This window comes from Chrysochloris asiatica, unplaced genomic scaffold (genome assembly GCF_000296735.1).
Source record: "Chrysochloris asiatica unplaced genomic scaffold, ChrAsi1.0 scaffold00078, whole genome shotgun sequence".
NCBI lineage: Eukaryota > Metazoa > Chordata > Mammalia > Afrosoricida > Chrysochloridae > Chrysochloris > Chrysochloris asiatica.
Genome location: NW_006408596.1, coordinates 3,515,065 through 3,533,206, shown reverse-complemented (window position 1 = coordinate 3,533,206; position 18,142 = coordinate 3,515,065). Strand labels below are relative to the sequence as shown.

The window sequence follows — 18,142 nt, the reverse complement described above, 5'->3', positions numbered from 1 at the left end:
TCTTCCTGAACAGTTTGGGAAGTGTGGACTTAAATTCTTGCCTTCCTGTGCAGAGTGGGATGGGCATTGCTCTCCCCCTGCCGAAGCTTCACCTATATATAACACACACGTAGGAACGTACCCCTCCCATCCCCATGTACCCTTTGGGTGGAAGGGCTGAGTAGGAGAAAGTAGGGAGTCCCACATGAAGCCTTCACTTCTCCCCAGAGAAGACCTGGGAGGCTCTCTCTTCCATTCTCACAGAGTTCATCCTGGACTCCAACGTGGCAGTCTGAAATTTCTCTCAACTGGTCTGGACTCAAGAATCATCAGCTTGGCTTGTAAAAATGCAGATTTTGAAGCCCTTCCGCTGCAGGTGAAGTCAAGTTGGACTGGGCATGTCCCCAGATACTCTTACACCCGGGCAACTTGGGAAACAATGGTGGTTCAAAACACAGTCTCTTTCATTTCAGTTTAATTTCATGTTGGGTAGATAACATGCAAACGGTTCCAAATACAACAGTGAAAAGTCCTCTCCCTCCCCAGAGACAACCAGTGATTGTTACTAGTGTACTGTTGAGAAATGTTCTATGTAAAGAAGTGCATCCTACGCACAACATGTGGTTTCTATATAGTGGCTGCCTTCTCAATACATTGATCAGCACCTAGGCCCAAATATGGCGGCAGACACTCTAGCTTGGTGACTTGTGAATGTGCTAATAGCAGGTCGGGGGCCGTGGGGGACAGCCTAACAGCAGACACACGAAGTGTCTGGTAATTACTGTTAAATCTTCATTCCAGGCTTGGCAAGCTTAGCTTCCCTAGAGCCGGGCCCTGGGTCAGAACACTCCATAATTTAGGGGACAGAAAATCCAACAAATTCAACCTCACTGCTACCAAATAGGTCTCAACTGAGGAACCCTCTATAGAACAGTGCTGTTGAGAGTTTCTGAGACAATCTAAAGAATAGACGGCCTCATTGTTCTGCGGAGCAGCTGGTAGGTTTGAACTGCAGAGCTTGTAGTTAGCAGGCCAGTGCTAAGCCCATAGTGCCACTAGGGCTCCTTAACCTCAGTGTCAATCAGTGAGCAATTACGGAGTCTGTTACGTGCAGATCTTACTGGGAGCTTTAAAGACCCCAATGTCCAGTCCTGTAAAGATGGACAGCCTCGGGAACTCTAGGGAGCAGTTCTACTCTCCTGTATGGTTGTTGTGAGCCAGAATCAATTTGATGGCAGTAAGATTAATGGGTGACACCTTGGCACAATGGCTATTTTGGGCTGGGTCCTTTTTTGTGATGGGGGAGGGGTCCTGTGCTTTGTAGGATATTAGCATTGTCTCTGGCTTCTACCCACTCACTGCCAGTAGCATTTCTAAGTAGTAGCATCCAAAAATGTCTCCAGACATTGCCAAAGGTGCTCCAGAAAAGGGGCAAAACTGCCCCAGTTAGTAGGTAGCATTATTGTCTCTGTGTCACGAGAACACCTACCAAGCAGGAAGGTGGGCATTCCCAGAGCTCAGCTAATACCCCACCATTGCCAGGACTCACCCTGGCATCTGACTCCAGAGCACATGCTTTCACCATGATGCAAGGACCAGTCCCTCCTACCTCTCAGGAATGGATTCGAATCATGCAAAAGCTCTTGCCTGGGATCCAGGCCCCAGTTAACCTCAATACATATTATTCAGCATTATGACATCAGTTCTCACCAAATCTTCAAAACACCCCTGGGAGCTCTCATGAGGCCCATTTTACAGATGGGACAATCGATGTCGTGCTTCTCGACTTTGGCTCCTGAGAATTTTTGACAAAGAGCAGGCCTCACCCCAAACAGATCAAGTCAGCATCTCCCAGGGTGGAGTCTGGGTGTCCATATCTGAAGGCACCCACATGATTCCCAGGCCAAGAACCCCTGTGTTGATTGGAGATCCAGGTCAGATTTTAATCTAAGATTTTACTGGCCAAGTTCCTGTAACCAGAGGCAGGCTGTCTCCTCTCTGGGATACTCAGTGGTTAGAACTTGAGATACTGCCCTTTCTCCCCAGGTGAATCCATGATCTTCATGGGAACCTCCTCTCTCCACCACCTATAGCCCCCCTTCCGGAGCACCCCAGTCCCTGCCTCACCCCGCAGCCCCAGCTCACACCACCAGGTATTCCTTTATTCTCATGCCTCCGCATAAGCAAAGAAGGATCCAGTCCTAGGAGGAATGAGGTACTCTCTGAGGGTGCCAAGGGTGTGCCGGGAGCCACCACTCGATCCTCCAGGGTGAGCTGTACTGCTCTGGAGTTTGGTGACATGTTGACATGCTTGTATTCCTCCCCATTCAGCTCCACTCTGGTATGCTCTCTGCGGGGAGCTGGGAGGTAAGGTGAGAGGGTAAAGGGAAATTTGACATTGGTAAGGTACCCTTTCTTTACACACTTATCCCACCCAGGAGAGGCTAAGACTGGCCCAAGGACAGACCACATTACTCCAGAGCATTTGTGGGCAGGCAGAACTCTGGATTTCTAGTCCAGCACTCATTCCAGTAATCCCAGGGTAAAAACTGGAGGCTTTGGGCAGGATTGGAATGAATTGGTTTTACATGAAATGGGATATGAAAGGGAGGAACCAAAAGGGACCAGCTAGACTCCAGAAGGCATGTCAAAGACCCCAGGAGACCTGGGCCTTATTCTGGGCCCTGGTCCTGTCTCGGTCACACCAGAGGGTGGCAGAGGGCCCACATTTCACCTGACATCAGTCTTCCTCCTCTGTCTTGAACTTCCTCAAGGCTTCCTCCAGCACGATGTCAGGGTCCAGAATTTTGACCTGGGGGGAAGCAGCGAGGATGGGTTTGGGGACCATGGAAATCTGAAACTGCCAGTCTCGCTGAGGATGCCCATTCTAAGCACACAGGTTGTTTGTTCCCCGGTGGGGTGGGCTGCCCACCTTAGGAATGGGGAACTGGGTGGGTTCAGGGGCCTCATCACGGCCAAAGTCAATCAGGGTGCCACATTTGGCCACATTGTCCACCCAGAAGCCTTCAAACAGCTGACCGTGGTCCAAGTGGAAGAAGCGCCCTGGACCATTCTTCATGCCTCTCTGCCAGAAGCCCTCATAGCGGTTCCCGTCTCCTGGGGGAAAGGATGGGGGCATGGGTGCTGAGCACAGCAAACCAGACTGGATCCTCTGTCATGCCTGAGCTAGACCCTCTACTGTGTAGCCCTCCACCATCCCAGGCTGGACTTTACCCTCTGCCCTACCCAGGCTCTGCACCCTCTTCCATGCCCAGCTGAAATCTTAACACACTGCCCACACCAAGAATCTAGAAAGGAGAGCATCCAGATTGACCAGCATGGGCCGGGCTGGGTGGAGTGGAAACAACTGCGGTGTCCATCAGAAACTTCCAGAATCAGACCTGAGTCTAGTCTCACCTCCACCACTTACCTGAACTTGGGCAAGCAACTCTTTTTGTATCGTTTCCTATCTGTAAAAAAATAAATCTCAAGAAGAGGCAATGCATTCTTCAGCACTTACTTGCTGGCTCCATGCTGCGTGCCTGGCCTGGCTTAACCCTCACAAACACAAGTCCATGATGGGTTGTGGACTCCATTTGACAAATGGAACTCGAGAGTTTAACTGACTTGCTCAAGGCCACAGAGCTAGGAAGCAGCTAAGGCTGCAGAGCTGGAAACCAAAACCTGCTCATGCCAGGAATTCATGCTCTTAAGCATTAGTGATTCTACTTCTTATCTGATGGCAGTGTTGTACAACTAATATCAATAAAACTAACCCTTCACAGCTCAGACACTTACTAGCTGTGTCACCTTGGACAGGTCACCTGAATGAACATTTTGTCTCATTTCTAAAAGGGGATAACAGATCTGTGAAGATTATATCCATCAGTACAAAGAAGGACTTAATACTGGGTCAAGCAAACTTTCTCTGTATGGGGTCAGATCATTTTTTTTTTAATTTTTTGCAGGCCAAATGGTTTCTCTCTATAATTGCCAAGTGAAAGCACCAACAATGCATAAATGAGTGAGCATGCCTGTGTGCCAATAAAACTTTATTTACAAATGGGAAAGGGGTTTGCCTTTGCTGTGATGGGATTATGTTAAACTACTATCTAGTTTACAACTGTGTTTACACAGTACTGTGAATATACGAAATTGTTCTCTTTAAAAATGGCTAATTTCATGTTATGTGAAACGCATTTCTAAAGTTTTGTTTTGGGGGTTTTTTCCATCGTATTTACAAAAATAAATGTCAGGTGGGCTGAATTTGGCCAGAGGCACTATAGTTTGCCAACCTGTGCTCTATATAAATGCAAGCTAATAATATCATTGTGTACTAATCAATGTCAGGCACCGTGCTAAGCATTTTACAAATATAAATTGAACCTTTCTAATAATCCTAGAAGATACAATTTTATTTTTTTCTTTATCTTAACGGATGAGAAAAACCAAGGCATAGAGGGTTTAAGCAGATTACTCAAAACCATGCATCCAGGCAGGATTTGAAACTAACTAACTAAAAAAAACACCACCATCTAGTTGTTCTGACTTATAGTGTGCCCGTAGAGCAGAGTGGTGGTGGCCATGTGCTACTCATTGCGACCCTGTATAAGGTTTCCAAAGCTGTAAATCTTTATGGGAACAGAAAGCCTCATCTTTCTTATGGTAGATTTGAACTGCTGACCTTGCAGTTAGCTGCACAACTTGTAACCCACTATGCTACCAGAGTCCTTGTAAGGCAAAGTAGAAATGCTATGTAGGGTTTCTGAGACTGTAAATCTTTACAGGAGCTGACAGCTTCATCTCTCTCCCTCAGAACAGCTGGTGGGTTTGAACCATTGATCTAGCTGTTAGCAGCCCATTGCTTAGCCCACTGGGCCAACTAGTCCTTTTCTCCCAACATTTTAGTTATTCTCCAACATATTTTCCTGTATTCTATTCTCCTTACCATGTGACTTTGAGCAAGTGTCTTAGCCTTTCTGTGCCTCGGTTCATTTGTAAAGTGGAGATCTTATAGTATTGTTATGAGGATTAAACGAATCAGTATAACTAAAGTGCTGTTGAGCACAGTGACCCTGTATACGGATTCTTAGGAGCGGCTGGTGGGTTTGAACCAGCGACCTTTCAGTTCAAACCAACCTTCAGGTTCAGTGCTTATCCTACAGCGCCACACCAGGCTATTACTGTTACATGTTGTTGTTTGTTGTACAGCGCCGTGGAGTTGGTCCCAACTCATATCGACCCTGTACAGGGGTTTCCCAGGAGCGGCTGGTGAGTTTGAACCATTGACTTTGCAGTTCAAACCGACCTCGCGGTCCAGTGCTTTATCCTACAGCGCCACACCAGGACTTCATTACTATTATGTTGTTGTTGTTGTTGTTAAGTGCCATCGAGTCGGTTCCCACCCTTAGCAGCCACCCTGTATAGCGTTTCTGAGGAGCAGCTGGCGAGCTTGAACCGTCGACCTTGCAGTTCAAACCAACCTTACAGTCTGGCACACTAACCCACAGGAGCCACACCAGGACTCCTTTCTATTATGTGTTGTTGTTGTAGTTGTTAAGTGCCGTCGAGTCGATTCTGACCCATAGCGACCTTATATAGGGTTTCCAAGAAGTACCTGTTGAGCTTGAACCATCGACCTTACAGCTCAAGCGACTTTGCAGTCTGGCACATTAACCCACAGTGCCACACCAGGACTATTATTATGTTGTTGTTGTTGTAAAGTGCCATCAAGTCAGTTCCGACCCACAGCAAACCTGTAAGGGTTTACAAGGAGCAGCTGGTGAGCTTGAATCGCCAACCTTGCAGTTCAAATGGCATTGCAGTCTGTCGCATTAACACAGAGCGCCACACCAGGACTATTATAATTATGTTGTTGTTGTTGTTGTTATGTGCTGTGGAGTCGGTTCCGACTCATAGCGACCCTGTACAGGGGTTTCCCAGGAGCGGCTGGTGAGTTTGAACCATTGACTTTGCAGTTCAAACCGACCTCGCGGTCCAGTGCTTTATCCTACAGCGCCACACCAGGACTTCATTACTATTATGTTGTTGTTGTTGTTGTTAAGTGCCATATATGTTGTTGTTGTTAAGTGCTGTCGAGTCGGTTCCGACCCATAGCGACCCTGTACAGGGTTTCCGAGGGTGTAAATCTTTACGGGAGTAGAAAGCCTCATCTTTCTCCCGCGGAGCGGCTGGTAGTTTCAAACCGCTGACCTTCAGGTTCGCAGCCTGATTCGTAATCACTACGCTACCAGAGCTCCTTCAATTATTATGTAGGTAAGCTAAATTATGAGGAAAGTGGTGACTCCACACTGTAAGCACTGCACTGCGAACCACAGAGTTCTAGCCCACCAGCCACTCTGCGGGAGAAAGATAAGGCTTTCTGTCCTGTGATTTAAAGTCTTGGAAACCCTATCGAGGGCGCTATGAGTCGAAACCGACTCTGAAAGTACTTAACAAGAAGCTAAATTATCATTAATGAGAATTGGTGTTAATTTATGAGTCTGTTGTTAGTCTCCCCTATTAGAGAAAAAGATTCTTGAGGACAGGGATTCGGTTTTCTTATTCACCTTATTCCACTTATGTATTACGAATGACTTTGGGGAGAGGTTAGCCAAGGTGGAAGAATGGCCTCGAGGGGAGTGGCCGAACGGGAGGGGCGTGGCCAAGCGGGCCGGTTGGGCGGGGCACTCACTCAGGCGCAACATGCCCTCCCCGTGGTGTTTGTCGTTCAACCACTGGCCCTCGTAGATGTCTCCGTTGTCGTAGTACATGCGGCCCCACCCGCTGCGCTGGTTGTGACACCACTCACCCTCGTAATACTCCTTAGGTCCGAAAAACTGGATCCCATAACCCTGTAAATATAGAGGTGTCTTTGTTCGCGGCCCCCACTGACATCACTGTCCTCCCAGCACCTGAGCCTGACACTCTTCCTGGCTTCCTGCCTTGGCCCCTCATTCAAGCCGATAGTCACTCAGGCTCTTCTAGGTCCATTTCTCCCTTCCCTCCGCTACTGCCTTCCTTCAGGTCAACTGTTTTCTGTGTCTCTCCTCTTTATCTCCCTGCCTCCACTCAGTCTCCCAGATCCTTTCTCCCACGGAACAGTTGGTGGATTCGAACTGTTGATCCTTTGGTTAAAAGCTAACCACTTCTGAAAACCTGGGCTCTGCCACTTACCAGCTATGTGGCCCCAGGCAAGGCACTTCACTTCTCTGAGCTTGTTTCCTTAGCAGTAAAATGAGAATGATAACAATGCTAATCTTGCGACAATTAGAAGTATCATATATAATGTTCCAGGTTCACAATTGTAGGTTCACAACTGTAGATATTGATAAATATCTATTTATACTAATACTGACTTACTTATCTATTTATCAGTACTTAAGGTATCTGGTAGGTGCTGTAGGATAAACATTGAACTTCTAACTTCAAGGTCAGGGGTTCAAACCCACCAGCCATTACTCAGAAACCCTATAAAGAGTAGCTATGTGTTGGAATTGGAACCAACTCACAGCACTTAACAATGACAATCAATATTTAAATATATATTAGTACCCATCTTCTTGGCACATGATGGCTGGCATGGCGTGGAGTCAGTCCCGACTCATAGTGACTCTGTACAGGGTTTTCGAGACTGTAAATCTTTACGAAAGCAGAACACATTATTTGAAACAGCTAATAGTTTCAAACTGCTGACCTTGCAGTTCGCAGCCCGATTTGTAACCACTACGCTACCTTAATGGGAGCCCATTTAAGTGTATGAGAGTAGTTTGAGGAAGTCTGTCCCTAGTTTAGGTGTTTTGGGATGATGGCACGCTTCTGGTTGACTTCTACCCCTTAGGACCTCTCTCTACCCCTCCCTCTCTTTCTAAAGGCAAGGGTGGGGCCTTTACCTTCTTACCTCCACTTTTCCTACCACTCCACCCCCCTTTATCCAGGCCCAACAGAAGGGGGAATTCTCAGAAAGCGATGTTCAGGAAAAGAAAGCCAGGAAGTGAGTGGGGAAACGGGTGGGGAGACTTAGCTGCTGCTTGCAGCCAAAGTGCTTCATGGGCTCCACCCTGCTTGCTGTGTTTGCTTCCTGTTTCCTGGGTTTTGTTGAGAAGCCTTGGCAACCCATCACCCGTTCCTTCTCCCACCCACAACCCAATCCACCTCCCTCACATCCCCTGCCTTTTATTCATAGCCTCTCTGACTTACCCCCTACTCACTCACACACACACACACACACACAGCTCCTGCCCACAACCCAGGGCATGATGGGAAGCACTCACCGATTTCTTATCGCCGGTCCACCAACCCGAGTAAACTCTCTTGTACTTTCCTGTCTCTTGGTCAGGAAGGCTGAGGGTGCCATAGCCATCTCGCTTGCCAAATTTCCAGTCCCCCTCATAGATGACACCTTTCTTCTTCCAGATCTGGGTTCCTTTTCCTTGAAACACACAGATGGGCCAATGCTGCAAACATGGCTGACCACCCTGGGGTGGAGGTGGGAGTTTCTGCTGTGGCCTAAGGGGGTACCTCCTAGCTCCTGGATGAGATGATTCTCCAGGGCTGAGACAGGGTCTGTGTTCTAGAACCTTAGCACTCAGGAAAAACCCAAGAAAGTTTTATTTCTACAAACACAGTTCTCCAGCCCTGTACTGGAAAACCAGATTGATTTATAGAGGGCTTCAAACAATTCATGAAGAAATGGAATAAAATGATGGAATTGTTCTGAAATTTTTTTTGAAGCCCCCTCATAGAAAGGTTAAGTGATAGCCCAAAGATTACACAATCAGGAAGGGGCACAACTTGGCTTTGAAGCCAAGCAGTCTGATTCCAAAGTTCTTCTATGAGTGAAGTAAGTGGACTTAATAATGGATGAACATGAAGACAAGTATGTAAGCAAACAAGGAATCCCAGAGGCCTCAACCCCCCTGTTGACCATTGACTGGTGGAATGAAGCTTCCTGTCCCCATCCCTCTTCCTAAACAAAAATTTCAATCAAGAGCTGCTGGTAGGACCCAAAGATGTCAGAGGTAAAAGTCCTCCTACTTCCTTATCAGCCAGGAGCATTAACCTTCTTCCAAATGGTGGTCAACAAACAGCCAGTACGATTAAACCCTTGGTGCCTCTAGGTGGCTGGGATATGTAGGAAAGGGGGAAAAATTTTTTAAAAATCCTTGACTTCTATCCCCTAGAAATGTCTTCTTGTTGTGGGGAAGAATCCTTGACTTCTATCCCCTAGAAATGTCTTCTTGTTGTGGGGAAGATCCCAAGAGAAGGCTGTCTGCTACTTCCTCATGCTGGGGCTGGATCAGGCTTCACTACTTTCTCTAGCAATTTCTCCACCATCTGCTCTAGCAATTTCTCCACCATCTCTAGCAATTTCTCCACCATCTCCACCCCCAGCCACAGAGGGGAGCATAGGACCCAAGGCTTCTTCAATCAGAGACCTTCCCTGGGATTTTTAAAAACTTGAGCTGGTAAGGATGTGGAAAAGTTGGACACCTCATACATTTATATAAAAGAGAGTGTATGATGAAAGGAGATGGGAATAGGACTCTTGTGGTACAATAGTGAATAATTGCTATCAGGACTGACTGTGAGGGTTAGAAATGTAAAGGTAGATGTTTTGTAGCAAAAGGAGTGGTTGACATTACAGTCCAGGAACGGAGGTCGCTGGGATCATCAAAGGAGAAGAGCAGAGTGCGGGACCCTACCCAGAGAAACACTGATGCCAGAGATGGAGGCGGCAGAGACAATGATGTGGTGAGATGGAGTGGCTGGGGACTCTAGACTCAGAGAGGGAAAGGGGCTGTGTGCTGACCACCGAGGGGCAGGCTTGTAGTATATACCCTTTGGTTGGTTGATGATGCATGGAGGGGATGTAACCATGGCAATGAAATACGATAGGATGAATGTAAAGCTAATGTTCTCCCATGTAAACTATCATATAATTCACAATAAAACATTTAAAAAGAGAGAGAGTGTGTGTAAAATGGTACAGCTTCTGTGGAAAACAGTTTGACGGGTCCTTAGAAAATTCACCAGCGTTACTGTGCTGACGGATTCCAATTCATAGCGGCCTTGTGTGTAGAGTAGGCCTGCCCCGTAGAGTTTTCTAGGTTGCAAATCTTTATGGAAACAAAGAACACCAGGTCTTTTCTCCTGTGGAGAACAGCTGGTGGGGTCAAACATCTGACCTTTTTTGGTTAGCAGCGGAGCTCTTAAGCACTGTGTCACCCCGCTCTTTATGACGCAGCAATTCAACTTCTAGATAAATACCCAAGCAAGAGACTTGAGAATGAGGGGATACAGGACTCACACAGAAGTAAGGTTCAGGATGCTAGTTCAGTCGACACCTGCCTATCAGAGATGGGGAAGCCAAGAGCCAGAGAACAGAGTCATACATCTTCTCAACAGTAGAACTGGGCTCAGACCCTTGGGGTTCTGAACACTCCGGGAAATCTCTAGCCATATGCAGAGCTCAGAACACTCACACAAAGCTTCACCTTTAGATGAGTTGAGAATGGTTGTGGTGACAAATGTTAGGTGGGATCAGCTTTGACTTCTGCATCAGACTCTGAACTATGTCATCTTTTTATCCTTCTGAATAGACATTACTCCCATTTTACAGGAACTCTGGTAGCGTAGTGGTTACGAGTTAGGCTGCTAACCTCAAAGTCAGCGGTTCCACAGGAGAACGATGAGGCTTTCTGCTCCCATAAAGATTTATAGCTTTGGAAACCCTATACAGGGTCACTATGAGTCAGAACTGACTCCAGGCAAACTGTGGCTCATTTTAGTGACTTAGTCTAGGCCACAGTTAGTGGAACTGGGATTCTAACATTGGTTTATGGACTACGGAGATTTTTACTAAGCAAAGCAGAAGGAAGTGATCAAGAGCCTAGAATCTAGAACTGCAAGACTTAGCCCCCTGCTGGTCAAACCCAGAGCTCAAGTCACAGACCAGCTACTTCTGGGGCCTCCCTCACCCCCTGCTGGTCAGACCTTTGAATCAGCCATATTCAGAGCATGTTGTTGTTGTTGTCAAGTGCCTTCGAGTGGATTCCAACCCATAGCGACCCTGTATAGGGTTTCCTAGGAGCAGCTAGTGAGCTTGAACTGCCGACCTTGCAGTTCAAATGGGCTTTGTAGTCTGGTGCATTAACCCACAGCGCCACACCAGGACTCTTTGCAAGGTGATTTCTGAAGAATTTCTTCCTTCTGATGTTTACCAATACCAGACTTGGCCCAAGTCTCAATAAGTGGAGACTGAGCTGGAGTCCCCGAGCCCAGCTGTTTTCTAAGGGCCTCTAGGACTGAGTTTGGAGTTCCATGGCAGGTTCCTTGGGGAAGCCTCAGGGACCCACCTTATGTCCCCGAGGGGCTGCCACATGCTGTTCTATTGACCCTGGTGCCTATCTTGGCTCCGACCCCACTGTGCCCTCAAAGTACCCCACTCACCATGTTTCTTGTTGTCCTTCCACTCACCCATGTAGTGGTTGCCGTTGACAGAGTATATCTGGTGCCTTAGCCCGTTCTTCTGGGCCTTCCGGTCCCACTCCTTCCAGAGTGGCTGCAGTTTCTGAGGGCACTTGCTGATGGGCATGTTGGCTGCTTTGGTGGGGCCGGAAGTGCTGGCAGGGGATTGGGGACATCAGGAACCCTGTGCCTTGTATAGTATCCAGGATACTGGTGTCTGAGCTCAAGTGGCACAAGTCATGTGTGTGTTTCGAGTCCCAGGGGCAGATGAGCAGCCCTTGGTGGGGACCCTTCTTGCTGGACTGACCCTCAGCTATCCCCTCCCTTGCCTCCTCCTGGCCCCCCCCACCCATGGGTCTGATGGCACAATCACTTGGGAGCCCCAGGAAAGCAGAGGGTTTGTGATGACATCAGGAAAAAGCTGCCCATGTCGGGAGTGACAGTCACTGATTGACTAGCCTACATGGGCAACCATAGCAATGCTGACCCGGGGCTGGTATTTGGACTGGGGATCCCCCAGAGGTGGAGCCTGGGAGTGGTGAACACTGGGATCTGCTCAGGTTTCCAGGTTGTGCTGGGTCACCAGGCAGCAGGCTACTGGCACAGCCCACAGAGTCACCCTGGGCTAGTACCCAGCACTTAGCTCCCTCGGTCCTATGTCACCTGTCTGGCTAATGGGAAATTGATGTAGCCCAGAGGCTGGCTTTGCACCTGGGGGAGTTCCTAGGATCCCAGACGTTCAGTGCTAAAACAGAGACAATCCTAGGCATAGCAGGATGGTTGTCACCTACCTCTTATCTCCTGCTGAGGAGTCCCCACAAGATCAGGTTGTTCACCTAGCCCTCCTGGTGAAGCTTAGAGAGATGCTAGTGTTCCAGGGCCTGTCACCAAACTGGAAACCCACTCTGTGTCCCTCACATCCCCAGGGTCCTTCATGTCTGTCTGTCTGTCTCCAGGAGACTTGTGCAGAATGACAGGCAGTCTTCTCTATGTCCCAGAGAACCCTGCTTCCTCCCACAAATACCATCTAGCCTCCTTCTTGGGCTCGGGGGCTTCTGCACACATTCCAGGGTCATCCGCAGCAGGGGCAAAAGTCAAACTATTTTTAACCATCAGCCTGCACGGTACAATAATCAGAATGACTTCTGAGCCGAGCAGGTTCCAGGAGTGCATCCCCTCACTTGGGACTCTGATGTCACTGTTTTGAAATTCCTAATAGATGATGAACAAGGAATGCCATGTGTTCATTTTGTACCGGGCAGTACACATTAGATTGCTGGTTCTGTACCCACCCTTTAGTTGCTGGATTGTAGGGACGTCTAGGGTCCTAGAGAAGGGCTAGGGATGAAAGGGAAGACCTGGGGATCTGGGGCAGTGGTGTGGGAGGAATTTAATTCTGGCTGAATAACACAGCATTTACAAATGCCTTATAGGTCTTTCACCAAAAAACAATATAGGTGCTGTTGAATCGATTCCAACTCACGGTGGCCCCCTGTGTTTTTGAGTAGATCTGTGCTGCAGTAGCTGTGACCTTGCAGATATGGATTGCCAGGCCTTTCTTCCAAGGCACCTCTTTCTTCTAAAGGTTATATTTGAACTGTCAACCTTTCAATGAGTCACTGAGCACTTAACTATCTGCATCACTCAACCTAAATTATTCTCCAGGAATGCCTGGGTTTGAAACCCCATCAGTGTTCTCTACCCTTCACCCCCAACAGAAGCCACTACTTGTTGGCATGTAAAGGCTCTCTTCTACCACACCCAGTGCCTGGCACATAGTAGGCCCTCCACCAAGTGGCTCCTGACTCTACCCTTTTCTCTTCCTAGTCTCTCTGCCATTTTGTGCTCCTTGTCCCCAATGCCGTATCTTTTCCCCTGACCTGGGGTGGTAACATTCCACTCACCCCAGGATAAACCCTGGCTACAGCAGGGGCCTCCAGGAGTCTGGCAGCCTATACCATACTGGTTGTTCTGATTTTGATATTCATGCTAGGAAAAAGGGAAAGGATACCCCAGGAAAGAACAAAGCCTCAAGTCCTAATTAGATTCTTTTTTCCCCCCCATTCCAAGTACTATCCACTACCATGGAGGTGATTTTAACTCATAGCAACCCTATAGAATAGACTAGAACCGTCCCACAGGATTCTCAAGGCTGCAAATCTCTACAGAAGTAGACTGCTTCATCATTCTTCCTTGGAGCGGCTGTGGATTCAAACTGCTGTCCTTTTGGTTAGCAGACCAAAACTTAACCCACAGTGCAACCAGAGCACCTAATTCTAAGTACTATGAGTATTATTATTAAGCTTAATGTTTAAGTGATCTTGCTTGGCACTAAATAATGTATACTGGTGTAGCACTGGCAGAATAATGCACTGGACGTCAAGGTTGCTTTGAACCACAAGGTTGGTGGTTCAAAATCACTAGCCACTCCAATAAACTCTATGCAATATTACTATAAGTAGGACCTAATTCAAGAGAACTTAACAACAACAATTATAAGAGGAAATTTTATGTATTATTATGATGAATAGATCACCAATATCAGGTGCCCTAGGGGAGCGCAGGGAGTCCTGGTATGGCACTGTGGGTTAATGTGCCAGACTGCAAAGCTGCTTGAACTTCAAGGTCCGCGGTTCAAGCTCACCAGCTGCTCTTTGGAAACCCCTATACAGGGTCGCTATGGGTTGGAACCGACTCGGCAGCACTTAACAACAACAACATGGGAGCTCAGGGGCTCTAGAGGCTAAGTGCCAGACTGCCAACCACAATATTGTAGTTTGAGCCCATCAGAAACTCTACAGGAGAAAGATGATGCTTTCTGCTTCTGCAAAGATTTTCCAGCTTTGGGAACCTTATACAGGGTCGCTATGAGTCAGAAGTGACACCGCAATGCTAACAAGAAGAAAGGGAAAGTCAATAGTAAAAATAAAAATGATGAAAGTCACTAAACTGTACAAGCAAAAAACATTGAAAGGACAAATGTTTTGTTTTATATAGTTTTACCACAATAAAAAAGGAGCTCTGGTAGTGTAGTGGTTATGAATCTGGCTGCTAACCTCAAGGTCAGCAGTTCGAAACTACCAGCTGTTTCACAGGAGAAAAGATGAGGCTTTCTGCTCCCGTAAAGATTTACAGCCTCGGAAACCCTGTGCAGGGTCACTATGAGTCGGAACCGACTCCACGGTACCTAACAACAACAGCGACAATAAAAAAATAAAACAATGTGTTTAAGTCTAGCTCATAGACACTGTTAGAGAGATTAGTAATTATTGAGAGGTGTTAACGTCCTATTAGCCCCAAACTGACACTTTTTTCTTGCCTTACTCAGAATTGTAAGAGCACACTGATACGAATAATGTTCTCACAACTTCATGGAGTGTCTCCTGATGTAACAGAAATTTATCCCCCAGCCCACACTTGGAGACAGAGGAGGCAGTTGAGGCCTTAATACATCACAGTTGGGTCTGCAGACTGCCGGCTTGTTTTGGTATTAATAACAATCATTACAACAACGGGAGGAAGCCCCCCCGCTCACCTGTCGCGGAGCCTTGGACCCGGGGTCCCGAGGCGAGCGCAGGGCTCGAAGACTCCCAATCTACGTAAGCTGCAAGCACTCCTCCTCTGCCCGGCCTGGGTCGCTATGGCAACAAGGAACCGCAGCAAAGGAGCGGCCCCTTCCTTCCTGCTAAGAGGCTGAGCACTGGCTTTGTGAAGCACGCAAATCCTCCTAGTGGCTGGCAAGGACGTTTTTGGTTCTGGAGGTCAAGTGCCACCTTCTCTACAGCTTGGTGGCCGAGGCTGGTGGGCGAGCCGAGGATACCCCCACCCATACGGATTTAGGGTTCTCCAGGGCAAATATGATGCACAAAGCAGGTGGAGGTTGTGAGAGGTGGGGACGGGGAGAGGATTACAGACTTTTCTACCAGTTTGCAAAGAACAAGAGGCAACATTCTAATTCCTGTGGGGGCCTGGGACATCTGAGGCAAGCTATAGACCTTCTACTCATGGAAGATGCATACCGATTGAGGCCGAGCGGATTCATTCCGTATCATCGTGGCCCCCCAGAGACAAAGTACCACTGCCCCCATACGGTTTCCCAAGGCGGTTAGCTTTCTGGAAGCAGACTGTGTGGACTGCTTCGTTGGTTCTGCCCTAGCATCTTTTTCCAGTGCAGCCACAGCTCCGTTCGCCTCGGTCCTTTCTGTTAACAACTGAGCTCTTACACCGCGCCACCAGACCTCCTTTTTAGAAGATGCATACATTTTACAAAGATATTAACCAACTCAAGTCGCTGCTCAGCTAACAGCCTTCAATAGCGCCTTTTGTTAGAAAGTTTTTGCAGAGACCCCATGTGTCTTGTTCCCTCCCCACACATCCTTCCTCTTTGACCTTGAACCCTATTGCTCACAGCAGCTTCAGTGTACCTCAATCTTATGCTCCCTCCTTGCTATTCCTGGAAAATACAGAGCTCATTCCTGCCTCTGACCTTTTGGCTCTTTTCTCAAGCTGTGTGACAGGTGCCGAGTTATCTCTTCCTTCACATAGCAGCCTGGGATGTAAAGCTTCTGGATGCTCTAATTTAAACAACAAAAAATTTTTTTTATATAAACAACTACATGTTATAAATTTCCTTCTCCCTGGAATAGATCATGCTTGATAAAGAAGTTGTTGTTAAGTGTCTTCGAGTCGGTTCTGACTCATAACAACCCTGTATAATGTTTCCAAGGAGTTTAAACCGCCAATCTTTGTGCTTTATCCCACAGCACAACAGAGGGTCAGTGAAAAAGAGGAAGACCCTCAAGGGCTGACACAGTGGCTAAGACAATGGTCAGCACTGGACCCGGCTGTCTTCTGTTCTATTCTGTTCTACATGCGGTGACTATGAGTAGAAACCCATTCAACAGCATCTAAGAAAAACATATAAATTCTACTATAAAAATATATACTTACCAGTTCCGTTCCTTGTTTCTAGTCTGTCTCTGTGGAATGAAAGCAAGATTTTTTTTCTTCCCTTCCAACTTTTAATTATGAAAAATTTCAAACACACAGACAAGTTTAAATCACAGTACAATGAACACCTACTGCAACTTCTGCCTAGCGCCAATGATTACTGGCATGTTGTCATTTTTAAAAACAGAAGACTTTTTGTGTTTTATCACTGCTGTTCTTTCGAGTCCTGGTGTAGCACTGTAGAATAAGCACTGGATTACTAACCACAAGGTTGGTTGTTCAAAGTCATCAGCTACTCCTTGGAAATTCTATACAGGGTTTTCACGAGTCAGAACGGACTAAACCACACTTAACAACAACAACACATGCTAGGACCTAGAGGAGTACCTGGCACATAGCAGGTACTCAGTGTTTGTGTATGAATGAGTGACTATTCTTTCAGGGTCTCACCATCCAGGAGCCCCCATCCTGGGGTTCAGGTCTCCTGCAAGAGGGAGCCCTGAGGAATTGCATTTTCCTGTGGTAGAAGCCTCCCTTTGGGTGCAGAGGCAACTCTATATTATCTTCTCTCTGGGTTCTTCTGGCCAGTACCACCAACATCTAACACAGTCTGGCCCTTAGCATGCACATAGTCAATATTTGTTAAATGGAACAGCAGTTACTGGCCGGTTTGTCCTCAGCTGCCTTCTTGGCCCTTCTTCCACTCCCCTCATTTTGTAGCAGGGAGCTGCCTACTACCAGCTGTTTCTGAAGCTGTGTTCAGCCAACGGGAGATGCCAGCCAGAGACTGTGTGTTGGTATCCAGTGTAAATCACTGTATCTGAAAGCCTCTATGGACTGCTTCCTGTACTACACAAAAGGAATCCTTAGTAGTGTATATCATCAACGCTAATCATAGAATACTATGTGATAAATTAGTTGTAAATTACTTAAATTAAATATTTCTTAGATTATATGAATAATAACAAAATTGTTTTGTAAAAGCTTTCTACATTGAATTATAGCATTATTATTCATAACATTATTAATAACTGAGAAGAGGCCTTTTAAATTTTTCTTCTATTCTTTTAAGGTACTTAATTCTCAATAAAGATGTTGATACAAGTTCACAAATACTCATTATCCCAATATTGTAGCTAAAACACCAGTAAATTTGACAAAATCACGTTCTGTAAGAACAATGGCAACAATGAAAACAAGTGTGTATTTGTTGTGTGTGTGAGACAAAGTCACATGATTTGAAGTGTCACTGTAATTGGATAATAATGACAGTGCCGACCTACTGCAATAGAAAGTTCACAGAACAAATTAGCATAGAGTTTTAGCCTTGCAGGTATAGCAATACATGTAAGTCGGGTTTATATACATATTTTTTGTTGTTATAACTAACTACAAAAATATTTTTATAAAAAATAGTAAATTTCAGCTGAAACAATGCACAAAAACTTTACAGACAGTTATCTGGGTGTTGCCCTCTCTGACAGCATCACCGAGTGCACCCCTCTAGTGAATGGCGCCCCCAGGTAGTTGGGAAGTACCATCCAGTCAGTTCCAGTTCATAGTGATGTTGTATAGGGTTTGTGAGGGGTAGCTGGTGGATTTGAACTGCTGACCTTGCAGTTAGCCATTCAGTGCTTACCTTACAGCATCACAGCAGAAGTCCCAACTACCAGCAGCACAATGGAAAATAAAATAAGAATGGGTCACCCGCAGAGAAGCAACATGGGTCTAGGTTTTCCCAGAA

At 46.7% G+C, this 18,142-nt stretch overlaps 1 protein-coding gene across 1 annotated transcript; it reads right to left on the bottom strand.

Annotated features, from left to right (window-relative positions):
* Positions 1 to 2,719: 2,719 nt before the first annotated feature.
* Positions 2,720 to 11,575, bottom strand: MORN3 (MORN repeat containing 3). Its single transcript, XM_006865397.1, has 5 exons — positions 11,431 to 11,575; positions 8,253 to 8,410; positions 6,674 to 6,833; positions 2,912 to 3,096; positions 2,720 to 2,791 (listed from the first exon to the last, which is right to left on the bottom strand). Exons 1-5 carry the CDS (start codon positions 11,573 to 11,575, stop codon positions 2,720 to 2,722), a joined length of 720 nt encoding a protein of 239 aa, XP_006865459.1.
* Positions 11,576 to 18,142: the final 6,567 nt, after the last annotated feature.